The 27,469-nt window shown below is 44.3% G+C and overlaps 1 protein-coding gene across 23 annotated transcripts in view; it reads left to right on the forward strand.

Moving 5' to 3' along the window:
• The window catches only part of LOC105495012 (BEN domain-containing protein 5), a 1,475,945-nt gene that overhangs the window by 1,192,268 nt on the left and 256,208 nt on the right, over nucleotides 1–27,469 (forward strand). For 20 of the 23 annotated variants that reach the window (XM_071093269.1, XM_071093272.1, XM_071093285.1 and 17 more), the window contains 4 exons: nucleotides 2,268–2,401; nucleotides 4,458–4,842; nucleotides 20,957–21,105; nucleotides 27,244–27,457. The exons of the other annotated variants lie outside the window; for them this stretch is intronic. In XM_071093269.1, the coding sequence (XP_070949370.1) occupies nucleotides 2,268–2,401; nucleotides 4,458–4,842; nucleotides 20,957–21,105; nucleotides 27,244–27,457 (882 nt within the window). The remainder of the gene's footprint in view (nucleotides 1–2,267; nucleotides 2,402–4,457; nucleotides 4,843–20,956; nucleotides 21,106–27,243; nucleotides 27,458–27,469) is intronic. 23 annotated transcript variants of the gene reach the window in all.

The raw sequence follows: 27,469 nt of genomic DNA on the forward strand, positions 1-27,469 counted from the left end.
CCATCCAGATGTTAACGTGGTTTTGTGAGTCCGAATGATTGCTTTTCTCCACACCAACATGATCCTGAGCTACAGAGTTTCAGCCCAGGAAGGCATAACATAGCTTGTCATTTCTAGTTTGGTGGCTCTGCATGTCAAACTTTGTCCTGAACTTGTCAAATTGAAGACTAGCCCAGGAGCTTTGCCCCAACACATTCAGAAATCCTAATACCACCCTCATCCTCTCTCTCTCTCTTTCTCTCTTTTTGTCTGTTTTTTTCCACACACACACATACACACAAACATACACACATACACAAACACCATGGTAAGATAATTTCATCTGAAGTACTTTCTTTAGGTTTTACATTTTAACATCCCTTTAACTTATAAGTCAGCAGTGATTTGTAGGAGGGAAACTGTTGCTCTTTTAGAAAACCCCGAGTCCCTATTGTTGTTCATAACCCATTGGATGCGTTTTATAGGCACAAAGAGTGCAAGAACGAGCCATTGTTATGAAAATAGAAACCCAAGGGTTGCTCCTCTGCTCAGTGGGAAAGGCCATTTTCATCCCTAGGGGGTTGTTAACAAAGACCACCTCCTTTTTTTCTGAGCAGTTCATTTATCATCCTTACCCTACTTAAGTCATTTCTTCATTTTTTTAAATTAAATCTCTATTCACTTTATGCTTAAGAGAAGAAAATGATTCAGAACACATTGACAATACCAATTATATTGTGCCATCCATCGAATGGCCAGTGTGTAGCAGGCACTGTCCAGTGAGTTGCGTGAATTATTGCTCTCATCCTCACAACCTCCATTATGTCCAGAGAGATTAAGGCCCTTACATACCTGTCCTCTTCCTGTCGTAGAAAAGCTGAGGTTCACACTTAAGTCTCTGATATTGGACTCCCACCTCTGACCAGCTGGGCCTTCATCACTAAGACTGTTTGGGAAGATTCAGCATTTGAGTACATTCTGGAATAGTTATGTGCTTATAAGCTGCCTTCTCAGCTTTACTAACAAGTTGTGAGGAGAGAAGCCTGGCCTGGGAACAGTGTAAGAGCATGTTTAACACATGCAAATACATGCATACGTATACACACACACACACACACACACACACACACACCCCTTCAAGACTGGATTTAACTAACTACCTGGCCATATGCTACATCCAACATTGGGCAACATGCTACAAAACACATTTGGGATATAGCAATGGGAACCTTTGAGGACTATGAGAAACAGCAATCTCTAAAGTGTCAATTTAAGCTTTGAACACAAAGTATTTTACCACAAGGGTATAGTTCCAGAAAAGATTGAGATTTTTACCTCTGGAGCCCTCTTGTTTGAACTTTTATTTTTGGACATATCCAGTGAGAGACAAATCTGGAAAGTCCAGTTTGAAATCTGTGCAGAAAAAAAAAAAAAAACAGATTATCTGAAGTTGAGCTTAAAGAATGAGAAAATGAGTAGAAGTAATATCCTTTTGTATTTGTGTAGCACTTTACGTTCAGTATGTGTTGTCAGCACATGTAAGCAGTGGACGAGGTGCCAGAGGCCTCTTTCCCACTCCTGGCTGTTCCTCAGCTCATGCCGTTGGCAAGCCTCTTCCATCCTCTGGGTTTGAATTTCCTCATGTAACATGAGAGAGTTGGACCACTTGTTCACTGAGGTCCCTCAGACTCAGGCATGCTGAGATTTGATACCAGTAAAAAGGGGATAAATGTTATTCTTCCCCCGTCTGCCTTACCTTAGCCTGCCTTGTGTAGGGCTGTGGAGATACCCCTGCCCTTCCTTACATCCCTATCAGCTATAATCTCTCTCATGTCTATTGGTACTTGAGCTGACAGAAACCCACCAAGTTCTCCTGGGAAGACACTTGGCTTAGAAAGATCACAGTTGAGTTGAGGGATTCATGGGCCATTTTAGTTTAGATCAGATAGCAATCTAAGGGCTGTTCCAATTCAAGATTCTAGAATTCCATAAAAGGCCACCCATTAGGGTACACTTAGAGAAACCCCTAAGCAAATTCACTGGCTGCTATTTCAACACTTTGTATGACAGTGCTTTTTGCAAGCACCTTTGTTCCTAGAGTTTGATCTGCACTGCTATTAGGATGCCTGCATGCAAGAGGGAACCGGCCTTGAGTTTGTTTGTTTGTTTTTCGTTTTTAACTGGTCTGGCCTCAATTATTTTCTAGCATTTGAGGTTTTGGGCATTCCAAACTCATAATGACTCATTTTAACTCATGATGAACCTTGTTCTCTTGATATGCATTTTAGAAGACAAATCTGACCTTGAAAACAGTGTGATGCAGAAGAAAATAAAAATCCCCAAGCTTTCTCTTAATCATGTAGAAGAAGATGGAGAGGTTAAAGATTATGGGGAAGAAGATTTACAGCTTAGACACATCAAGGTAACAAAATCTTTTCTTTCTTTGGAAGTATGCGGGAGCATTTTCAGATACCTCATAGATAAAGAATTTCAGTCTGGCTTCCTCTCCCCATGTAAATGTCCCCTGGTATCAGAGGCCATGATTTTTTTCAGGGTAGGGAAAGCATGGGACAACTAGTGTGTATTTGCCTTGCTGGCCAACTTTCCAGAGAGCCCTGATTCATGCTGTGCCACCAAGCACGCTCCTGTTTGCATAGTCTGTGCAGTGTCATCGCTGTTGGAGGTTTGGAACGGTGTGTTTCTCCTTGGCCCACAGCTCTGGAGAGGCCACTGCTGAGCTCCGACAACGTTAAGCAGCTGTTCTTGGGGAGAAGTTTAGGGCCAGTCACTGTCAGATTGCCCCAAATTGCTAAGGCTGGACTCACCGGGAAGTGCACGAGGTTCACAAAAGGGATCTGTGAGACCTTGGGTTAGATGAAAACGTTTGCATGAGGTTGTATTTTCTTGCTGTGTGCCCCAGTTGGTCTCCAGCCTTTACTTTGGAAACTGCTGAAAATCTTGTTCGGCAAGCTAGCTGTTTTCTTCTGTGCAGTAGATACCTGAGAGGAAGGGAGAAGGAAGATAAGGAAATGGGATGTCTTCTGCATTGCCCATGGTCTGATTTTGGACACAAGGTTGAGGGTGTTCCCAGGGAATGTAGCTGAGTTCAGTTCATGGCATTCACTGTACTCCTGCTATGGGCCTGAGCCTGTGCTGGTACCTGGAGCCATTAGCCAGACATGGTCCCTGCCTCCAGGGGTCTCACATTATTGTGACGCAGACATATTGTAACGATCACTTTAGATAAATGATAAATTCATCTACACTGGTAGCACCTTATCCCAGCAGATAAAACGACTTAAGATTTTGTCATGTAACACAATATCAGAGTCATAGTTTCATTGGGCTGGGTTTGATTTGGTTTGGTTTTCCTTAAATTTCCTGAAACTTAGTGAGAAGTGCCTGTCCTCAGTCGTCTGCACTTCCTACAAGTGCCCCAGTCAGGAGAGCTCCTAACCCTACTACCCTGAGTGAAAGAATTCATTTGATCCTGTAACTCTCACTGCCCCTCAGTAGAAGCTGTAGCTACCTGAGCTAGAATTTCCTCTGGCAGTAGAACCCCAAGCCCTGGGGGAGTCCTGGATAATTCTTTTGTAAATTAACTTTCTTCTCTCTATCCACTGTCTTGCTGAGGGAGAGGCTGGCAGACGTGGGGGGAAGGAGCCTTGTACTGGAAGTTAGATTCCAAATTCTGGTTTTGGCTCTGTTTGTATCTCACTATGTGACCCTAAGTGTAGTCCTTCCCCTCTCTGACCCTCAGTTTTCTCACCTGGAACATGAGGAAGTGAAACTGAAAGTACCTTTCAGTGCTAGAATTCTTTGAACTTTTCGGTTGAGTAAACATTTTTCAAGCCCCTACTGAGTGCCAGTTCTGAGTGAGTAGGCAGAGGAGGAACAGAGAAAATATGACATGTTTTCTTCCCTAGATTAGAGTAGACTAGAGTTTTTAACATCCTTTCCATCTAAAGCATTCTTGATGAAAAGTTTACATGGTGAATTGCCTTTAGGGGAGGAATTTTTTGTTTTTGTTGTTGAAGAAATTTGTGACTCCTCTGGGATCAGTTGGCCTGGCCTGATTTCTCCCTGATTCTCCACAAATACATATTGAACACCCCCATGCGCAAGCCACTGCCTAGGCATTGTGGGTGGGCTGGGGCCTGGGGAATTGGGAAGGGTGGTCATGATATATGCATCCAGGAGGCAGAGTGGTGAAAGGAAAAAGTGCAGGCCTGGGAAATCAGTATCCTGGTTATGACTTTGGGCAAGCCTCTTCCCCACTCAGAACCCCATTTATAAAATTTATAAAATGTTTCCCCATTTATAAAATGAAAGGCTTTGACTAAGTGTTTGCACAGGTTTCTCCAAGCACTGATGTTCTGTGATTCTGTGATTTTAGGATTGTCTGGGGAAATATTGAGCTGCAGTCCAAGAAAGTCCCAGCTGCCCTTGCCTGAACTGATTCTCGTTGTCCTACACAGAGACCTGAGGGGCGGAAGCCGAGCGAAGTGGCGCACAAGAGCATCGAGGCCGTGGTGGCTCGGCTAGAGAAGCAGAACGGCCTGAGCCTGGGCCATAGCACGTGTCCGGAAGAGGTCTTCGTGGAGGCCTCGCCAGGCACAGAGGACATGGACAGTCTAGAAGATGCTGTGGTGCCCCGGGCTCTGTATGAGGAGCTGCTGCGCAATTACCAGCAGCAGCAGGAAGAGATGCGCCACCTCCAGCAGGAGCTGGAGCGGACTCGCAGGCAGCTGGTACAACAGGCCAAGAAGCTCAAGGAGTACGGGGCACTTGTGTCTGAAATGAAGGAGCTCCGTGACCTCAACCGGAGGCTCCAGGACGTGCTGCTCCTGCGGCTTGGCAGCGGTGAGTGCCCCAGCAGGCCACCTACCACTCCACATGGGTGGAATGCTTCATCCAGATCCTCTTCTGGGAGGGGAAAGGGGAGAGGGAGACCAAGTGCCGCGGAGGCTAGGGAAGGACAGCCACTTGGCTTATCAGTTGTCTCAAGGAAGAGTCACTCCCACTCATAGTAAATCTGATAGGAGCTTATGTATGCAGCAGCCTCAGCTATGGGAACATTGGCGAACATGGGTCAGAGAATAAGAGCTGACAAAATATTTGTCACTGCTCACTCATTTATGCATTCATTCAGCAAGAGGCAGTAACAGGGATTGTAGGGAACCTCTCCAAGGAAATTTCAGGATAGTAAAAAGAAGTAGACATGATCCTAACAACATGTATTAGTTTAAGTCAGAAAGTGATAAATGCCAAAGGAGAATGCTGACAAAATGATATGAGAGTTCAGGGCTTGGAGTGGTTATTCGTAACTGAGGGCGTGGAGAGACTTCAGTAAGGAACTGAGGTTTGAAGGGTGGGCAGTGTTTCAAGGCACAAGAGGAGGCTGAGCAGCACTCATGAGCATGGGAAAATACCTGGAGCACACTAAGAGGAATAATGCAAATGTGCTTTGAGGACAGAAGATGGAAGGACTTGAAAACGACCAGCCTGGGATGTCTGAACTCGTTTTGGTAGGAATGGAAAGCATTAGAAAGCTTTGAGCAGGGAGGCACATGACCTTAGGAAGATGAATATAAAGACGTATAAAACTCCTTTGGTTTGCTCACAGAACTTTAAATAGGTTCTTATATTGCACTCTATTTTAACTAATCAGGTTTTCCAATCTAAAGTGGTTTAGAAGCAGGGATCAAGAAATCTGAGAGGCAGCAGCCTTGACTGCCAGAAGAAATGACTGCCTACCAGAGAGAGAAAGACAGAAAAATGCTTTCAGAACATAAGAATCCAGAACTGTAAAAGATAGAGCCCAGTCAGTATTGAGGAAATCAGTATAACACAAGTTCATTGCCTCCATAGCCCCTGAAGACAGTAATTGATAAACTCTGAGTCAGTGTGCTTTGCTTGAAGAAGGTGGTAATCTAGTCTAGGAATATCCTCAAAGTTTAAATAAAATATGGTTTTGCCCTTATGAAGGTTTTCATTATCTAGATAATATATTTAGATATGAAGCTTCATTCTTCTTTGATTTATTCTTACCCTAATTTACTTATATTTGTAGGTGTCATTTGCTTCTTAAAGTATGTCCCCAAGGTAGTGGCTCAGTAGATCTTTGGATGGTCCAAGGAGTCAGTAGAGAGGCCTTTTCATGCCCTTGTCATAGAAAAGGAAACTACATTGGGACTTCCCCAGAGTCACTTAGGGAGGCAGAGGTAGAGTTCTGTCTCAACTCTAGTCACTCAGTTCATAGGCTGGAGTTTGTCCACTCCCGAACTCTACCATTGCTTTGGCAAGTCAGTGTCCCAGATCATAGTCTACAGAGGTTCACAGGGACACGAAAAGTCGCATATGGTTTGCAGCTTCAAAAGTTAGTAAAGTTCTTTATTAAAACAAAATCTCAAAGAGAAATCATAAATGTAAAAATTTGTAAAAGCTATATTGTTCTTGTAGCGGTGATGGGGGATGGGGATAACTGAAATTTTCGGAGAGGAAAAAATGTTTCCCAATCTTAAAGTGAATAATTTGTATTTTCAGTGTGCTTTGTATGCTATGCCTTTTATAAACTTCTTGGGGGCTTGTGGGGAAGTACACCAAAAACAGAAATTCTTCGTACTTAATTCAACTCCCAGGGAAACTACCTGTTTTTCATGATTATGAACTGAGTTTAAACTCCAGAAACCACTCCTAAGCCTCTGGGGTGGTAAGACACCCTGCATTTTACATCATTAGATGCCTCTTTTAGTCCTAACACATGTAGAAAAACTTGACCTGAAGCATAGTTTCAGTGTCTTGATCTTTCTAGGCTCTCCCATCCCACAGGCCTTGAAGGCCATTGCACAGACCACTGGATAGCTCTTCCCTGATCTGAGTCACCATCATCATTACAATGGGTTGGACTCAACATAAATCAGCTGGAGCCCCAAGTATGCATAGGGCACCCACCCTATCCTCTCAGGACTGCAGGCATCCTGGAAAATCACACCCACTGTCCCTCATCTGTGAAAGCTTAAAAGTCTATTGATTAACACATGTTAATAGGAGAATGGTAATGTGCCAAGTTCCAAGACAAATCCACAAGAATAAAATAAAAGGGTCCCTACCCTTAAGAGGAGGTTGTATGTTTTCATGGCCTGGATTCAAATCCCAACTTCCCTACTTCCCAACTCTGTGGCTTTGGGAAGCTCATGTCCTTCCTTCCATTCTTCCTTCCTTTCCTGTGACCGTATTTTCTTCCATGAATACTTGCTGGTCTCCTGCTACATGCCAGGGATCTTGCCTAGTGTAAGAATTCAGTATATTTGCAATACAGACCTTGCCCTCTGCCCTTGAGGAGTTTAAAGTTTGATGAGGGAAACAGATCCTGAAACAATCAGTGACAGCACAGTACATAAATGCCATCATAGGGACAAAACCATAGAGGACTGTGGGACAGCAGAGGGAACTACCCACCAGATTTTGAGGGGTCAGAGAGGGAAGGCTTCCTGAAAGAAACACGTTTTAGGCTGGAGCCTGAAGGATGAATTTTTGTTACCGAAACAGGAATCAGTAGATGGGGAGAGTGAGGAGCAATTTAGGCAAAGAGCGTGTATGTCTCTGACCCTCAGTGTTCTCATCTGTAAAATGGGAATGATCATATTACAGCCTTGTGACACACAGCATAGTGCCTGACATTCTGTTAATGCTTGATTACTGTTAGCTCCTGTTCAACATCATGTAATGGAGGAGCTAAGACAGAGTTAACTTTGGCTTTTAACTCAGGCACCCCCAGCCTGTAGTTGGCTATATGACCTTGGGCAGGTTAACTAACTTCTCTGCCTCAGTATCCTCTTACAATATTGAAGATAAGAGGGGTTATATATGTTTGTTCATTTGTTTATTCATTCAGTCAGCTAACTTTGACCAAATGCTTTCCGAGCCTAGGAACTTGGGGATATCCAAAGAAGACTAAGACATTGGGAAGCAGGAGAGGGTAGTGATGGAGGTAAACATGTTATTAAAACACAGAGTGCCAGTTCTGTGGGAGAGGTTAGCATCTGAAGGGAGAATTCTCTCGTGGAAAGTCTAGTAAGATATCCCCTTGCTGTAACAGATCGTGATCTATAAACACCACTAAGAAGGCAGAGAACAACCAGAAAGCAAATGAGAGACCCTTGTTTGACTCATGGCTTCACTTGCCCTCTGATAAACACGTCCTGGCTTAGGGTTGATGTAGGGCTCAGGCTTTGCCATTCTCTGCCCCCTGGGCCTCAGTTGAGTGTTGCTCCTGGAGGCATATCCTTGAGTATTTTTATTTGTCCACCTCAGCTAGGGGCCTAGCTCAAGGGCCTTTGTCTGGCTTGGGTGCTGGATCATTCACACCATAACAGGCAAATTCAGAGATGAGGGAGGCCAACAGGTCAGGAGGTGCTCAGTTTTCAAAAGAAATCTACCTGCCTGGAAGAATCATTATTTACTCACCCACGTAGTGGCGTCCTACGAGTGGTAGATGGTAGTGGAGAGCAGCCGCCTGGTCTTTTCAGACTGATGGGGACTCAGAGTGGGAGGCGGGTCTGTTAGCAGCCAGGAGTTATAATGGCACACCTTGGGGAGGTTGGGGTCAGAAAGGTGGAGCCACACCCAAGGGTGGGGGATAGCAGCAAGAGAGTATGTTTCAGAGGCTTCACTGAATCGTACACGTCTTCATTTGTACATTTATTCATTCTTTCATTCATTCCACACACAAGAAAAGATGGGTTTAATCGGAAGTATTCCAACATGGAGTCACGGAGTTGTGAAAGAACTTAGGCTCTAGACTGTCACCCTCATTTTGCTGATGAGGAAACAAGCCCAAAAAGTGTCACTGGCTTATTCCTGAGGGTCTCCTGACCCTGTCCTGTGTGCCTCTCTCTGGCCCCTCACCTGTATGACCTTCTTTAGCTCTTAGACTTCAATTTTCCCAACATGGGGGTGTCCCCTCCATCCCCGTTACTCCCCACAAAGGACATCATCTCTCTCTGTAAAACAGAACTTTCCTTGTCTGTGATCTTAGCATGGTAAACAACCCCACTGTCCTCCACTGTCAAAATTAAATAAGGAAGCATATGTAATAACTTTAGCCCTGTGACCCCTATATTGTAAGTGTTCAATAAATGCCAGTCCCCTTTTCCTTTTTCTCCCTTTCCTGCCCATCTTCCCCCAAATAAGGAAATGCCGAGGATGCAAAAAGCGTGGTGATATTCCAAGGTACAGATGTTTTTCTGTGTATATTCATTTATTCATTACTTTATTCAGTGAACAGTTATCAAGGGTATCCTTTGTTCTAGGACTGGGTTAGGTGCTGGGAATAACGTAATGAACAAGACAGAGTGCCTTTTTGAAAAACAATACACAAGTAGATTAGAATGGTGTGTTTAAACGGGGCATTGGCAGCCACAGAGAATTTTAGGGGATGAAGGGAAGCGGAACAATAGAGACCCAGCTGGGGGAGGGTAAGCCCCCATGTGTGAGAATGGAGTAAATTCTAGGGTCTCTCTTGGTTTCTCCTCAGCTAGATTCCCTGTTCTTAGAAGGCAAAGTCCAAGGCTACGGTGTCCTCCCCAGTTTGTTACACTGTAAGTACCACTTAGATAGTATAATTCATTGTGGTGTGACTCGGGTAACATTAGTTCAAATAAGACTCTCAAGGGCTCTGTGAGGAATCCAAAGAGGAGCAGATGTAATCTTTGCCTTCAGGATGCACACAAGTCTCACAGGGAATACGTACATGTACACAGCATGACACCAGGCAAATAAAATCAGTGTTGTAATTGCAGGAGGGAGGCAGATGATGATATTAGATTTCATGTGTGCTGTGTCAGGGAATATAGGCAAAAATGATGAATTCTAACCAGAAGAGGCATAGATAGAGTAATAACAGTAATTCACATGTGCATGGCATTTTACCGGTTTCAAAGCACCTTGACATTTTTATCTCATTGGACAATTCTGATAGTCTTGTTGCAAGGCCAGGTAGGGATTATTATCTCCATTTTAGAGAGGAGAAGGCAAAAAGAAGAGATAATGTCCTGTTGGCTAGATCATAAGCTGGCTGAAAGTTTTGAAAAAGGAGAAAGCCATTGTGGCCTGCATATCTGTTTCAACTTTTTAGAGCTGGATCACTAACACCTCTGTAACCCTCGGGGTTTGTACCTTGTGTGCTGTCCAAGGTCCGTTAAAATACCAGCTTTGATCTTTAAAATCCTTTGCAGTCTGAACTGGCTTCTTTAAGCCCAGGTCTCTGATAGTGCCTTAGAAAAGGCAGCTAATGTCAGCCAAATGCTTCATGCTGGTTTTCTCCTGTACTGGAGACAACCTGGGCTTCAGCAGCAGATATTACTTGGGTTTGAATTTCAGCTGTCTTAATTTATTACCTGTGTAACTTCATACACATTTTTTAACCCTTCTCAGGTCTCTGTTTTCTCCTCTGTAATATAGGTATCTTAAAGCTCACTACATACAGACAGGAGAACCAGCTCAGTAATTAAGAGCCCTAATGGGCTCTGAGGTCAGAAATACTGGGGTTTTCAATCCCAGCTCTTCCAAATTCAAATTTTGTTGCCTCGGGCAAGTTACTTAACTTCCTCAGCCTTAGTTTCCTCATCTGTACAACAGAGTGAATGATAGTATCAACTATTATGGTTTTTAAAAGGAGCAAATGGGTTGGGGGCAGTGGCTCACACCTGTAATCCCAGCACTTTGGGAGGATGAGGCAGGTGGATCACGAGGTCAAGAGATCGAGACCATTTCCTGGCCAACATGGTGAAACCCCACCTCTACTAAAAGTACAAAAATTAGCTGGGCATGGGGGTGTGCGCCTATAGTCCCAGCTACTCGAGAGGCTGAGGCAGGAGAATAGCTTGAACCCGGGAAGCGGAGGATGCAGTGAGTCAAGATCATGCCACTGCACTCCAGCCTGGCGACAGCGTGAGACTCTGTCTAAGGAAAAAAAAAAAAAAAAAAAAGGAGTAAATGAACAAATGCAGTAAAGTCATCTGCCTAGAGGCCAGCATATAGTAGGTGCTCAGTAGGTACTGCATCAAGATGTAGAATCATTTGAAGATGCGCATGAGAAAATGTGTTATATAGTGCTTGGCACATCGTAGGCACCCATTATGCTACAGCAGAACACAGATGTGATGGTCTGGCATGTCTTAATCTTTGGTCAACCCTGAATGACTCCTAGAGATTTCCTATTTCCCCTTGTAAGTCCTTAGAAATCATATTGGAACAGTCTATTTTACAACCATGCCTGGACTTGATTTCAAGCTCACTGGTCTGTAGCTTATAGAATTTGTCCATTACCACCCCCAACTTTTCCTGGGCAGAATTCCATCTTCCCATCTCTAGCTCTCAAACCCCCATTTGACCTCCTGGATTTTTTTAGACATCACTAGTTGTGGCTCAGTCTTCTCTTTGCCAGGACTCTCTTCCTGGGGCCTGTTTGTCTCAGAGCTCTTTCCCATCTCTTTCAGCCTCAGTTCATTCTCACAGTGAGCTGGAGTACTATAAAAAAGTTGGGCTTTGAGAAAGGCCCAAAGCAGGTGGACAAGAGCCATTTTGTCTAGTTAGGTGTTTACATCTCCCTTGTGGAGGTGAGGCCCAAGAGGCCCACAGTCTGCCTGCCGGTTTACAGTTAGTGGTGGGGCAGTTTCAAAAACTATTGTACCCTGCTCAATTCAGATGGCACGAAGAGATCTAGTAGTAAGAAGTGGAGTAGGTGCTCTGAAAAATATTGGTCATCATCTACTTTGAAGGACTTTTTTTGAACTGTTGCCCAAATTAGAATTAGCCACAGTTTAAAATAAACCTAGATTATTTTAAAAGTTGATTTCAGGCTTGCTGAACAATTCAGGACCCTCCTTTCCCTTTCTTCCTAGACTCCGTTTTCCTGGGGGCATTGGGGATGGGGTTGAGGGACAACTCCAGGCTGTCCCTTTTCTAACAACTGCCTAGGTATTTAGAACATCCAGAGGAAGTTGCTAGGCTTTTCCCCATTGTCAGAATAGGAATGTGTTTCTCCATTAGAGCAGGGTTTTGCCTTCCATATTGCCATGTAACAGGCTTGTTTTCTTTTGGATTTGCCAGTCAGGAAATGGAGGTGGGAAAGTGTTCATTACAGACAAAGCCTGGTCTCTGGAATACCTGCTTTCGGCCAGACACTAAATACCTTCCATATATAAAACAACCTCAGCAGTGGATAAAACAGGCTCAGAGAGATTAGGTTAACTCGCCTGAGGTCACACACCCAGGAAAGGGTAGAACCAGTTTTCAGAACTGAGGCCCCTCTTGCTTTGCCATGCATCAGGCAGTCTGATCACAGAGTCCCTCAGCCATGTGCTTCTGTGGCACTGTCCCTTTTGCCTGCCTCCTGATTAGGCCTTCTTTGTTGGCCATTATACCATCCAGTACTGCCGTGCATTCTGTGACTGCAGGACCCTTGAGCTGTTAGATGAATATTTCCTGCTTAGTTTAAAAGCCCACCACGTCTTAAAAGTTTCAGCCTTACCAGGCAACATGGCCTCAAGATACCAACCAGATAATTCCTGGAGTTTTCTTAGAAATTGCCACTTTAGAGAGAACCGAGTTCAACCTTTCACCTCTGTCTTATAGAGGGACAGCTGAGGCCCAGAGAGTAGAAAAGACATATGTATCTATGCCATGTGGAATCAGAATATATAGGATTTCATGAACCCAGTATCATGAAGCAGTGGAACGTTTGTGTTCAGCTAACATGGATGGATGGAATTAGTTTGGCTGCCAGGATTCAGCAGGTCCCGGAGGCTGGCCATACCCTCCCTTGCTGCTCCAGGGGGCACTCTGAGTGTGGGGGGTAATTCTTAGAGTCCTAGGACCTTAGTCCCATAAGGAACCCCAGAGTTCACCTCGTCTAGCCTCCTGTACATGACAAGAAGCTTTCTTTAGTCTCCCTGCCATGCAATCACTCAGCCTCCAGTAACATTCCCCTAGAGACAAGATGCTCACTCACTTCCTTCCAGTGCAGCCTGTCCCACTATTGGACAGCTCTGACTGTAGGAAAATGTTTTTGTGCAGGGAACATTATTGGATCCTTCCTCTGTTCCGAGCCCTGTGCTAGGCACAGAGTCATCAAATTGTTAAGCCCCCTTTGTGACCTTAAAGAAGTCACAGACTCATCAGCAGACTGTGAGGTGATGCAGGGTGAGCCTTACTTTGGTCCTGAGCTCCCAGGATGTTGGGGAAGGATACAAAAGAGAGCTCCTTACATGGCTGGGGTAGGAGAGTTGTGGATGGCTGGAGGAGGCCCCAGGTTAAGGGACTATCCCAGGCAACAGGAGAGCCTAAACAAAGGTTTGGAGTTGTAGGAGAGGCTGGCTTATTCAAGGAACTGAAAGTAGTTCTGGTTGGACGGCACAGTGAAGGGCGGGGTAGCAGGAAGAGATGAGGTTGCAGATACAGATGAAAGCAAGCAGAACTACCCCAGACCCTCCTGCAGGTGGTTCATGGGGGCACTTCCCCATTGGAGTGGCCTGGGGTGCAGTCCTTCAACTCCCGAGTTGCTGTTTTCCTCTGAGCCAGGTGAATCCATCAACAGCCATGTAGCAAAGATGAATCCCATATGGTCCCTACTCTGGAAGGGCTCATGGCCTGAAGGGAGTATCAGCTGAGGTCAGGGTCATGGATTGATTTGTTGGACAGACATCCACCATGTGATCCAACTTTGCCTCCTCATAACTCCTGCCCTCGGGCACTCACTGTGCCCACAGTGGTCCCTCAGGAACCTGGGAGCAGCTCTTGTGCTGCCCACCCCACTTGTTCCCACCACAACTCCTTAGCCCCCCAACCCAGCCATCTCTGACAGGGCGTTCTGCACCTATCCTGCCATTTGGATACTCTCTGGGCACAGATAGTTGGGCAGGAGGAAAGTAGAAGCAGCACAGATGAAGAAGCAGTCCAGTCTTCCCTGGCCACCAGAGGATAAGCTCAGAGCTCCTAGAGGTGACACCCTATTCCCCTTCCACCGCACCCCTCACGATTGTGGAGCTTTTCACAGACCCCCAAGGAATGTCTGAGAAAATCAGAGACTAGTTGAGGGTCACACAGAATGAGCATTAGGCAAGAAGCTCTGAAAAGTACAGTTCACTGAGGAGGGGCAGGGCGGTGGAAAGAGCTGTCTTTGGAGTCTGACGACGCTGAACTTGAGCACTCACCACCTGTGTGACTTCTGGCAAGTTATTTTACTGCTCTGAGTCTTTACAGAGATAATAAGGTCCATTTTGTGGGACCATCATAAGGATTAACTTCTTTCACTAAACACATGTTTAGTGAGTGTTCTGTATGAAGGACATTGTGCTGGGTGCTGGGGATATAGCAGCGAACAAGACTCCTCATCCCCTTGGTGTTTATGTTCTAGTCAGGGAGATATTAAACAATCACCTGACAGTGGGCTGAAAAATGCTACAGAGAGAAAAAAGAGAGATACATTTGATATAAGACACTTAACAAAGAAGACATTTGTAGGTTTCAGCCACCTTTCCTTCTCAAATATGTCATTTGAAATGGGCATCTGCACTTCCTCAAAGTCGGGGATAACCTTGACCCCCAAGACTGGGGACCCGGGCCTGCTTGTTTTACCTCTTTCTTCCTGGGTGGGCTTCTCCCGTTTGGAGCGGGGGCTCTCTCAGATCCATTTCAACTCTGCCGCTCTGTGGTTCACATTCCCTGAGGGTGTGGCCCCACTGTGGAGGCATCTGTGTGAGCCGCTGGGATCTTACCTAATCTAGGATTCATGCTAGAATTTTTTTCTCTTGCCTCTGCCCAACAAAGTCTGCTCCTGCCCTCACTCGAAGAAGGCACTCAGAAAATGGAGAGAGAGAGGACCTGAAGAACCCCGGCCTCGCTACTCCCCCACCTCCCCAAGATGTCACCCATCCATCAGAGCCCCAGTCAGAGATCACCACTTTCCCGAAACCTTCTAGGATCCCTTAACCAGCAGTGATCTCCCCCTCCCCAAATTCATGCAGATCATCACGTTGCACCCTTTGTGCACAGTGAGCCTGTGGTTTGTGCCACTTGCCTTCACCTTATGAGAACTACCCCACCCTAGGGTCTCATACCCAACAAGCTCCTCTCATCCTCCAAGTCCCAACACATAAGTTTGTGACCATCCTTCTGAAGATTTCCTAGTTTCCTCCAGAGGCAGCACCCCCTCCTTTACTTCTGCCCCAGTTTTTTTCCTAATACTTGTTAGCCACATGGGTGGTGGCAGTCTGCTGCCTGTCTCTTTCCACTGATAGACTGTGAAGCACCCACTTCCACCTAGCCCAGGGCTGGCACTCAGCGGTACTTAGTAGATTCTCACCAAAGGAATGAAACCAGATTTGTCTGTGTTTCACTGGAAGCCTAATGGGGCTAAGAAACAGAAGCACAGCTACAGCAGCAGGTGAGAGCAGCTGATGACTTCTGAGAGGGTCTGAGAAGGTCCACAGAGGGGGATCCTCCTACCCAGCTCTGGAGGCATCTTCCCTAGTCTTTTTCCAAGGCCTTTGTTTAACTCCTTCATTGTTAATGTAGCTGTTCCCATGCCCAGGTCCTTCTCAACAGTAAAATCATCTCTATTCTGCCAAATCTAGTACTCCCTGTGCCACAGCAGATGTTCTGTATGCATTTAAGAATTTTGACTTGATTTACTTGCATTTTTGAAGAAAATAGGATGGTACTTATTGCAGAGAAACTTCCTGTTTACTTACAGAAGTAAAAGGATTTAATCCTTTTTTCTAAAAAAAAAAAAAAAAATATATATATATATATATATATATATATATATTATTAACCTTTCTATTTCAGCTGAAATCGGAAATATTTAGTGTCCAAACACATATATGTTTGAAAAAATAGGTGATTTCTCAACCCAGAAGTCACACAAACATAAACATTTGTGTTAATCAGAAAGAACAGCATTAGTCCAGTTTATGATACAACAAGAATAGAAAATCGTGTAATTTCATATATTTGTTGCCCCAGCAAACACTTACAAAGACGCTAACTGTGTGTCATGCTTTCCATTTTAGGGAAAAAGCCAGTAGGGCTTACAGAGGCAAAGTAAATAACAGAACCAGGATCTTTACCAGGTTTTTCTGACACTAAATCTATTGCTCATCCGTTAAATCAGAGTTATTTGTATGCTCTGTAATAGTGCTTCACATGTTAAATCTGAACTTCCCCAGAACAGGAACATACTTTGTCTCTGGGTCCCCAGTGCCTCTTACAGAGCCGAGATCTTGATATGCAGTCAGGGGTTGTGAGATGAATGGGTTCATGAATGATTGAATGAAAAGACAAGTACTACCTTTCATGCTTTTAAAAAGCTTCCTTTACCCAGCTGAGAGGTTTCTTTCCATGGAAGAGATATTCTCCCCCAAATAAACCTCAAGTGTGTGTCAATATCGGAATGCAAATGGATCAAAGCCCTTTTTTAAAAAAAAATTCCTACTCTTCCCACAAAGTGAAAAAAGTTCTTTTGTTACCTAAAATATCTGCGCCAGATTGTACAATGCTGTCTCTTAACGCAAGTGCTTATTATTGTGGCTAATTTGGTCACATGTGTTTGAGGGAGAACAATGCCTCAGAAATTTTTTAAAAGCAAAACAGCAATCTGAAGCATTTGTTGTAATGAGATGTAAATTGCCAACATCAGTAGTAGAGCCGACTAAAATTTGCAATGAAGTGATTTTCCCCCCTCTTAAATTAAAAGCACTAGGGGCCCTCCCTGCTCTCCCCAAAGAAAACATATGCTTTTTTGTTCCTCTTCTTTCCGATCCTGTAATGCTAAACATTGCGCTCTATTGATTGATTCATTCCTTCATTCATCTGCCATTTTGCCCACTTCTGTCTGTTTTGTGCCTCAGTGCTAGGCCCTTCCAGAGGCATCAGCAGCCTGCATGGTGGCTTTTGGTAACCCCCATTTTGCAGGTAGGAAAGCTGAGTTGCAGAGAGGCTAAGATGACCTGACTTTAAAGTCATGAGCTGGGATTCAAACCCAGGTCTCCTGAAAAGTCCCTTTTAAGATGTACCTTTGGCTGGCTTTTCAAGCTGACTTTCTGTAGACAATATCCTGGAAAGAGGAGGCTGTTGCGGAGAGCTTTTGCCAGGTGTTAAGCAAATGGTGCTGACTGAGAAGTGTAGAAAATAAGTTTTTCTTGAGAGCCAAGATCTCAGTATAGTAGCTTCTGTATTTGACAGAAGTTTATCAGTCCCATAGGAGACCATCGTGAGCCTTGAGGGGACCATCGTGAGCCTTGAGGAGAGTGGGTGGGCTGTGGAGTACAAGGACCTGCTCTGTGCTGGGCCTGTGCTAAGCACTAGGGGCAAAAGCAGAACAGCAGGGCCTCTGTTTCACAGAACCTATGGTTTAGTAGAGACGAACTTAAGCGCACAAGTGTGACTTGTGTGGGAGTGGGTGGAGAGGGAGTGAACGACTATTTACCAAGCACCCACTCTGTACCAGACTCTGAAATCATTGTTCCATATAAATATATGAATATATATATACACACACATATAATATATATATAGTTATCTGATTTAATCCTCAGTCTTGCCAAGTCACTGTTATCTTTCCTTCTTTCAGGTGAGACAACAAGATCAGAGAGGTTAAGCCATTATATTTATGTGTACATTATCTCTTGAGGATAGAATGTGAATCAAGCACTGTGCCAGGTGAGCCCTGGTCTCTGACATAAAAAGACACAGTCCTTGGCTGCCCTCAAGCCTCCTCTCTGACATAAAAAGACACTATTTTTGGCTGCCCCCTCCTCCTTTTGTAGGGGAGACAGACATAGAGATGAATGAGCACATCTGATTACTATGGTAGAGTGGGGGCAGAGGGGTGGGGAGAGTCCAAAGGAAGGTGGAGCTCTACTACCCAAGGAAGATCACAAGTCAGCTAAGCAGTAAGTGGAAAACCCTGTACTTAAACCCAGTATTTGGAGCTCTGTCTCCAAATCCCAAGCCAAGGGCTAGAGAGAATTATTTACTAGTTTTTGAGGGGATAGGGCAGCCTCATTGAAGAGATGGCATTTGAGTCAGGCCTTGCATCACTGGTGGAGCTTGTGTAGGTGGACATCTGTAGGGGCAGAATGTTCTGGACAAAAGGAATGGCACAAGCAAAGACTAGGAGGCAGGAAAGAATGGTATATGTGTGGAGAGGATTAGGCCAGCCACTTTGCCTGGAATGGAATCTGACTGTGGGAGGGGACCAACAGGATGGAGCCGGAGAGGTGACTCTCTCAACCCCTGCTCCCTCTGATGTCCCTTAGCTGTCCCTCTGTAGACAGTGTGATAGCAGAGCCCTTTGTCTGGAACTGTGCCATCTGAATTGTCCATTCTAACTAGATGCTTCTGATTTCTAATTAACAGCCCTGATTTCTACTTCTCGGACTCCAAGAAAGGTTACAGACATTCAGAACAGCTTCCCACCTGCCCATGCCTCTACCCTCAAGCACCTCTGCTCAGCAGCAGGACTTTACTTCAGAATCTTTGTCACAGCCCATTAAAGTCCCTCTCTTCCTCCCCTCTCATGTCATGAAGAATTTACTAAGAGCCTGTCATGTACCAGCACTTCCCTAGGCTCCAAGATGCTAAAGGGAGTAAAGCTTTGCTATTGAAGAGCTTTATAGTCTAATGTTGAAAACCGACAGGCAGACGATTGCAAACATAATTTGCTAAAAGTAGTCACAATGTAGAGACCCCCCTACCTGGGAGTGATGACAGTCAAGCCTCACAAAGGAGACACCTGAGCTATGTCCTAAAGTCTAACTGGGCGCTTGGCAGACAGATGAGGTAGTGTTCAAGGCTAAGACAACAGCACAGACGCCTGGAACAACATAATACTTGGGGTACCTGAGCAGAGGTGAATATTGGTGGGGGAGGTAAGAAATGACCCTAGAGGTAAGGAGGCTGGTTGTTCTGGGCCTTATGGAGGCCATGGTGTGGGACTTAATTTTGAGGGTAGTGGGCAGCCTAAGCAAGGAAAGACAGGGTCATGTGGAAGATCCCTTTGATGGCCTTTATAGAGATGGATGGGAGAGAATCAACTGAAGTCACGGCTATACTGGATTCATTCTGTTGTCCAGCCTCTCATGGAAGGAAAAGGAGGCTTTAGAGGAAGGGCACGTTCTTGCTAAAGATGACTGTGAGTGCGTGGCTTTCATGGACCTCCTCTTTTCAGCCTATTATTTTTTTTCTGTTGGCTGAAGGTCAGACCTGGAAGAGATTTCACACACCAACTCAGCCATGTGCTTTAGGGGAAATTTAAGTAATTACCTCTTCCCAGATCTGAGAAAAGATCAAATGTCCCACTTGAATTTGTTTGTGTCTCAAAAATTTAACCTGTGATCCCACCCAGAGAGAAGAAACTTTGGTATTTGCTTCTGAAACTTTAGAATTACTCATTCATTGTCGTCATTGTTTTATTTACTTAGCACACATTTAGGGAGTGCCTACTCAGCGCTAGGTGCTGGGGACAAAGGAAAGAATAAGACCTAGGCCCAGCCCTTGAATAGGTCCTGCACATCTTATTGGGAGGTGCTGTCAGAACGATTACGATGCTATTGGTCCTTTGCTCTGCCAACTTCTGTATCTGTAATTTACTCACCTGTGGTCACACAATTAAAATATAGCATAGCCAGGAATGGGACCTGAAATCTCTACCAGAAGGAGTCAAGCTCTTTTATTTGCACTGTTCTGCTCCCCAGTCATCTTGCATTCAGCTTTGTGCAAGTTTCATTTGAAATCTTAGGGTACTACAGAGATTTCATCTTTCAGTTAGCAGCTGCCAGCAATTCAGGATTGATATTCTCTCCTGGGAAGCTGTATCATGAAGAATTTTAGTAACAAATTCACCAGGACCTTCACTGCCACCAACCAAAGTCTAGGATGTGTCAACTGAACCCAGAGTTGCAAGCAGATTGTTACAAAGGGCTTTAATATATAAAGAGCTTTGTACCCAGTTTTCCACATGGCTAGGATAAGAGAAGGCTGGTCTGTGAGTTCATCTGTTATCTAAGTTAACATGCACGGCCAGAGGGAGCTGCTGTGGCAGCAGCCAAATCTCTGATCTCAGTCAACTCCTGAAATGTTTGCATGGGGAGAATTTCCAGCATGTTAAATTATGTTGGCCTTTGAAGTTGTTCTCCCACAAAAGTTAATCAAGTCATTTGGCCTTATTTACCCATTTTCATCCTGTTTCTCTGCCCTTTAGTAATCAACACACAATAGGTGATTTTAAAAAACAGTCCATTTTTAAAAGCTAATGGAGAAAAAATAACCCCTTTAGAAACTATCACCATTTATCTAGCTTCCTTTCGCTGTTTAAACTGCATGTAATTTGTGTTGATTGCATTAAAATAAAAATCAGAGTAGCTGCTGGATCAGGCAATCAGGGGCTTAATGTGTATTGTGTTTTAATTTCTTGGTTCAAATGCTCCTGTCTAGATACTAGGTCTTGGGGAGGGGGAGGCCTTCACATTTTTGCCCACACTTTCCTAAGCTCCCTTCTTCTGTTACGGCCTTCTCCACTGTAAGATACTGAGGTGAGGATTTTGGCAAAGACACGATTTGCATATTCCAGTAATTGCCACCCCTTCTTCTCCAACCCAGCCTTAACAGAACCTCTTTCCTGTGCAGGAAGTTGAATCCCTGCCTTTCCATTTAGACAATGACAGCCTGGAAGAGTGCTTCTCATTCAAACTTGATTAGAGTCTAGTCCACTCTTGTCTTCCAGTTTTCCACCTTTTCCCTTGTGACATTCATGCCTCATATTATTTTCAAGTCTGGGTTTAAGTGTAGTTCAATGGACAAAAATAAGCTAGGATATTTTTGTGCCACTGTGTGCTGATAGATGCCTAGTTAAAAATATTTGCCTTTTATTTTCCTTGGAGTTCTAGACAGATTTCTTTTCTTAACTGCCTAGGTCCCGCCATTGATCTGGAAAAAGTAAAGTCAGAATGTCTCGAGCCCGAGCCGGAGTTACGGAGCACTTTCAGTGAGGAAGCAAATACGTCGTCCTATTACCCCGCTCCTGCGCCTGTCATGGACAAGTATATCCTAGACAATGGCAAGGTAGTGTTTTAAGCTCAATATCCATTCCCTGCAAGTGTTTGTTAGTCAGAGTAAAGGTGGAGAGTATGGTGGGAGCTTTCCAAATCACAGCTTGACTGGTTGGCCTCCTGGCCTCGCCCTGAATGACTGTTTCTGGAATTTGTATATTATAAGTAGCATAGCTTTGCTGGGGCGTTTTCTCTTCCTTCTTCCTTTTTTTTCTTTGTTTTTTTTTTTAAATATTGAGCCAAAGCAACTATAAAAGTAAATTGACATTTTAAAATAGCTTACTAGTGAGAAAGATATTTCTTAACTCCCATGAGAGTTTGATGAAACTTGTCCCACCTTCCTATGAAACCAGATGCCTAAAATTTATAAGGTGAGCTGGAAATGAAGTATCTGATTTACAGATAACAACTCAATTTGTATTCATTCACCACTTAGAAAGTATCTGTATGTTCTAAACCCTGTGCTAGATAACAGGAATACAGGGATGAATAAGACATACTCCCTTATCCCTAAGCCTCCTTCAAGCTGTGTATGCAGCAGTGGTTAGCCCACAGCCCTAGGACCACAGAGAACTCCTCAGAGTTATTTATATGACCTTGAAAACAAATCATGAACAAAAACTTAAGCACTATTAGTAATGGAATCGCTTTTGAAAAATCTTAAAGCCACATGATGATATATACCAGCAGGGCAGGGGAGGAAACTTTTCTGACATTCTTCTAACATTCAGTTGAACTGATCTTTAAAGAAGTATATCAGAGCCCTTTGTGTAGGCACTGGTGAAATTCAGCTTTAGTGTTTTGTTCTCTGCCACTGTGGCATGCATTACAGACATCGCCCCTCATGCTCCTTAACGCGTCATGTGTTGGTTCATTTTTCTTGCCTCATGCTTCAAAAGGTCTCTGTTTATTTAGTATCATTCTCTGGTAGGTTGATGAGAAAGAAAAATTTGTTTAATTTGGGTTTGTCCAGATATGTCTCTGCAACTGGCCAACCTGAGCCAAAGCAAATATTGTCAAGCTGAGGAAATGAAACGTATTAGTTTTCAGGGCTCTCTTGGATGTGCTGTCATTCCCTGCATCTCCCACTGCGCGCTTCCTCCCCTGCAGAGGTCCATTCTGCCTTGCCTTGCTCCCTTCAACAGGCTTGAAACATCAGCTTTGCAGAGGAGAGGTGGCATGACAGGTTGGAAGTCGGCAGCCTGGAGCCTGAGTTCTTAGTATAGCTCTACATCTATCCTACCTGTGTGACCTTGCGAAGGTCCTTCACTTCTCTGGGTCTCAGCATCCTTATCTGTGAAAGATGGGATCGGATTGATGCTCTCCAAAGGCCTTTCTGATTCAAACTGTGTATCTAAGTTTGGTGAACCTTCCCCAGTCAAAGATAAAAGTTAGGACTATACTATGTTTGTTGATTTCTTTTTAGTCATGAACACATTGTGGAGTGACTAGAGAGTTTTTCTTAAAGTAGCTTCCAAGAGAAATCTATTTCTCCCTTGCCTTGAAGGCTGATGGATAGTTTCAGAGCAGTATAGGGGGCCTCTTTTGCAAAGATAGCATTCTTCCCCCAGAAAACGAGTCTCTCAAACCTCATTTAATATTTTAACATGAGTTGAACAGCAAATCTTGAAAATGCCTATTTTGTTTTTTCATTGGTTTTTGCCAGCGTGTTGCTATAAGACTAACCTGGTTTTTGTTTGCACCTAATTGGTAGTCAGGCAGAGAGAGTTTTAAACGCAGAGGAAAGGAAGTGGACACACTGGAAATGATGGCAGCTTCCCAGCAAAGCATCTCCCACATCCCCCAAGTAGCCCTCATTGTTCTTGGCTCTGCTGTCTTCTCTAACCCTTCCTTCTGTCTGCACGATCAGAGGCCTTAATCTCTGCAAGGCTTAGAGCACTGGAATGGGATACATTTCCTAGTAGGAAATGATTTTTGTCCTATAAAACTTTTCACATAAATATATTCTGATCAAGTTCCCTCCTACCAGATGCCATATTTTTAATAACCTCCTTTGACACATAACACTAAAACTTTGGTCGAATAGTATACTGTGGTTTACATGAATCGGGCTTGCCACACAAATTTCTGATTTGGGTAAAGTGCATTGTGTTTCTTTGTCTAAAACGTTTTATTTCAAAAACTCATTGAATCATAAAGCTGCAAAGACCATTAAATTTTAAATAACCTAATTTATATGTAGTATGGATAGGGAAACATATCCAGAGAAGGGACTCCTCTACAATTACATAGCAGGTTAGAGGCAGGCAGGAACTGAAAGCCAGACCTCCTGGTTCCCAGGCCAGTGTTCTCACCAGTCTGTTCTGCTACATCCCTGAAAGCTGACCATTGCTCCAGGTGACCTTGAGCCTTGCTAACCTCAGGGGCCCTTGTCTTAGATGCCCCAGTATATACCTGTGATTGGTCATAGTGAAGCCCGTTTCTTTCTGTGCTCTAAAGTTGGCCTTGTACTTGAGTGAATGTCAGAAAATATTTTCATCTCCAAGGAACAGCAGCTCATCAGAAGTGAAAAACAGTTCCATAAAGACATTAAATATGCCCATGACTTTTTACTGCTTTGTGTACAGACTAGCCCGTATCACTTTGTAGGGGACAGAAGAGGCAAAGCCTTGACCCTCCCCACTGACATGTACTGTGAAGGACTGAATCAGGTGGCAAAGGCTCTAAGTGGGCTAGAAATTCAGAAAGGATAGAACTTAGCCCTGCGGTAACTAAGGAGTGTTTCCTGAATTTTAGACTGGGGCTTGAAAGATTAGCAGGCTTAAGAAAACATAGGGAAAACATTCATTCCTGGGCAAGAGAATGGCAGGAGCAGAAACCTGGGGAGGGGAAAGGGGGTAAAGGATGTAACAGTTGCTGTCCTCCTGACGCTTTACATATCTTTTCTCATTTCACCCTCTCAGCAACTCTGAGGTAGCAATGATCTGCTGACTGTATAGATGAGAAAAGTAAGGCTCAGAAAAGTAAAGTGGCCCAAGTTAACCAGCAAGCAGGTAGAAGAGCTGAGATTTACACCCAGGCTGGCCACTCCAGCACCCATCCTCTTGATGTTACAGCACACTGGAAGTAGCAGGAAGTGAACAAGTTCAGGAATTTTGTAGTATAGATGGACTATATAGATGAATATAGTAGGGGAATGAAGTAGTAGTAAACAGAATGGATTCTAATGGGCCTTCAAAGCCAGACTAAGGAAGTTGGATTAAATATGATAGGAAACAGGGAGCCATTCAAAATTCCAGAGGATTTACATAAAAACACAGTTGAAAGACCACAGAAGTCATCTAGTCAAACAAGGAAGGAGATGTTTTAGGGAACTTGATCTGTCGTGATTATAGGATGGGCAGGTTGAAGGGGGCAAGGACTGGAGGCAAAGGCCAATCCGTGGCTGTTTTCCTGGTTTCCCTGTCTGCAGTGGTGAACTGCACTGGAAGGTGGTGTGGGAAATAGCCAGGCAGATACAGATAAAACTCAAAAGGAAAACTAACTGAACATTGATGTGTTAGGTCTGCTGTCTTTGATCTATATCAGCACCACCTTGGTGGCAGCAAGGAAGACAAGGAGAGCAGAGGCTTCAGGATTTGGGTTTGAATCTTGATTCCAAAATTGACTGTGTACCTTAGGAAAAGTTACATAGTCCCTCTGAATCTCTGTTTACGTCTGTAAAATGGGAAAATAATTTCTACCTATTTTCATCTCTTAAGGTCATTATGAAGAATAAGTAAATTGAATGTACAATACCTGGTTCATTATAAGTACTCAAAAATACTAGTACCCCTTTTCTCTTGTAGAACTTTGGCTAAAAGGACTTTCATCTCCCTTTCAAGAATAACAAATTAAAAGATCACAGGAAAGCAAGGCCCAGAGGGTCGGGGTGGGATAGGGGGGAAGCAGAGATTTTTGAAAAATCTGAAGTTGGCATCCATCTCTATGATTTTCTGATTCAGAATTTAATGTAATTCAAAGTTCCTTGTTTTTCTCCTGTCTCAGGAAGCTTGTGTGGGTGGCTTCAGGTGTCATCAAGGGAAGTGATGCAGGGTCCAGCAGGGAGCAGCAGGGAACTTGTCCTCAGCATGCCCAGTCTGGCACACAGACTGCCCACCTGCAGTTCGAACTGCGGAGGAAAGGCCACACTTGACCTTGGTGTCCGTGTTGCCTAGCCAGCAGCCAGGTAGCACATCTCGCTCCAAGGCTGCTTATCTTCCCTGAGCGGATGAACAGCTTTGCAGCACTGAAGTTTACAGCACAGAGAGGCCAGGTGGATCTAGTTATCTGATTGCCTGCAGCAGTCTGATCTTTTGAGCAAAAGGAGGTGAAGTCAGACGTGCAGGTAGATTGTTGACTTACATTCATGGGTGGGTTGTGTTGCTATTTTTTTTTTTTTTCTTCTTGATGGTTGGAAAATTTCAGTAATTGGTAAAGGAAGAAGCTTTGCTGGCTGACCTGACTGCCTAACTATGTGTACTCGCCTTCCTTCCCAAGCCAAGCTCCAGTAGTAGAAAGATCTTTAATTGTTTTTTGAACAATTGGTCTTGCTGGTCTACCATTAGTTGGGTATGCATCCAGTCTCTTAGAGCAGGACCTCTCCAGAGGTGTCTCTGACCATGTGACATTGGCAGCCTGCAGGCCTTTCTGAAAACAAGGACCTTTGGCAGATCCTTCTCATGCCCCTTAGAAAGTTTAGCTCGTTAGCAGCTGCCGCCCAGTGTCCCGACAGAGGCCATTTCCTCCCTTCACAGACACAGCAGAAGCACAACGTAGATGGCAATGTCAAAGCGAACACTGTTTTTTTAATGATGAATGTTAGTAAATGACTTGTGAGATCTAAATTTTATAATAATTTTTTTTTTTTTTTTTTAGATTTACTAAAGGTGCAGGAAGGGAGAACAAATGAAAATCTTGTAGCTTATTGCTGGAACATTCTGTGTCTTATTGGCTCTGCACTGAAACTTGTAGGGAGCGTAAGACTGTGTTTTGTTCTTTGTGCCGTCGGAATCAAACTGGGTACCTTGTGGTTGTGTTTAAAATCATAGGTGTTTTGAGCCAGAAGGAACTTTGAGATGAAATCCAGCTCTACCACTTCATAGGTAGGGAAATGAAGCTCACAGGTGGGAAAGGACTGGCACAGCCCTACTCCAGTTGGCAGGGCAGCTGCTTTCCTTACTTGAGCTGGCAGAGGTTCTCACACTTAGCCATACATTGGAATTATTTAGGCTACACCCAGCCCAAATAAATCAGACTCTCTAGGAGTGGGACCCAGGAACTGGTGATTTTTCTTTTTTTTTTTTTTTTTTTTTTTTTTGAGACGGAGTCTCACTCTCTCCCAGGCTGGAGTGCAGTGGCGCAGATCTCAGCTCACTGCAACCTCTTCCTCCCAGGTTCAAGTGATTCTCTTGCCTCAGCCTCCCAAACAGCTGGGACTACAGGTGCGTGCCACCACGCCTGGCTAAGTTTTTGTATTTTTAGTAGAGACAAGAGTTTTACCATGTTAGCCAGAATGGTCCCAATCTCCTGACCTCGTGATCCGCCCACCTCGACCTCCCAAAGTGCTGGGATTACAGGTGTGAGCCACGGCAGCCGGCTGGCACTGGTGATTTTTACAGCTCCCTAGGTGACCCCTGTGTGCAGCCAAGGTTGAGAACCACCATGCTAGGAAGGTTTATGTCCCAGAATACTCACATTAAAGGAAGGTGGAACTTTCCATAGTGTAACACAGAAAGAAGTTACACATGTGTGTCCTGAGATTTGGTCAGGCTCCGAGCAGCCTCGCGATAACCTAAGTATAGTGTAGAATCTCAACTCTGCCACTTACTAGTTGAATGATGTTCAGCAAGTCACTCCACCTTTCTGAACCTGGTGTTTCCATCTGAAAGGAAAATGGTGTTATAATGCCTTCTATCCACAATTGCCATGAAGATTTGAGATAGCAAATATAAAGCACTAGAATAAGGCCTGGCACACTACAGGAATTCAGTCGATGATAGCTATTCTGATTACCCTTAAAGAGAGTTAATTTCGTATTTGTGACATGAATCTCTTACAGTTGTGCAGCAATGCTTTTTAAAGGACAAGAGAAGCCTCCCACTGCCCTCCTGTCGGACTAAACAGGTGCTGGTGTTCTTATTCCTCTCAGGTCCATCTGGGAAGCGGGATTTGGGTTGATGAGGAGAAATGGCACCAGCTACAAGTAACCCAAGGAGATTCCAAGTACACGAAGAACTTGGCAGTTATGATTTGGGGAACAGATGTTCTGAAAAACAGAAGCGTCACAGGAGTCGCCACAAAAAAAAAGAAAGATGCAGTCCCTAAACCACCCCTCTCGCCTCACAAACTAAGCATCGTCAGAGGTAGGTCACTGA

This window comes from Macaca nemestrina, chromosome 1 (assembly GCF_043159975.1).
Source record: "Macaca nemestrina isolate mMacNem1 chromosome 1, mMacNem.hap1, whole genome shotgun sequence".
Taxonomy (NCBI): Eukaryota; Metazoa; Chordata; class Mammalia; order Primates; family Cercopithecidae; genus Macaca; species Macaca nemestrina.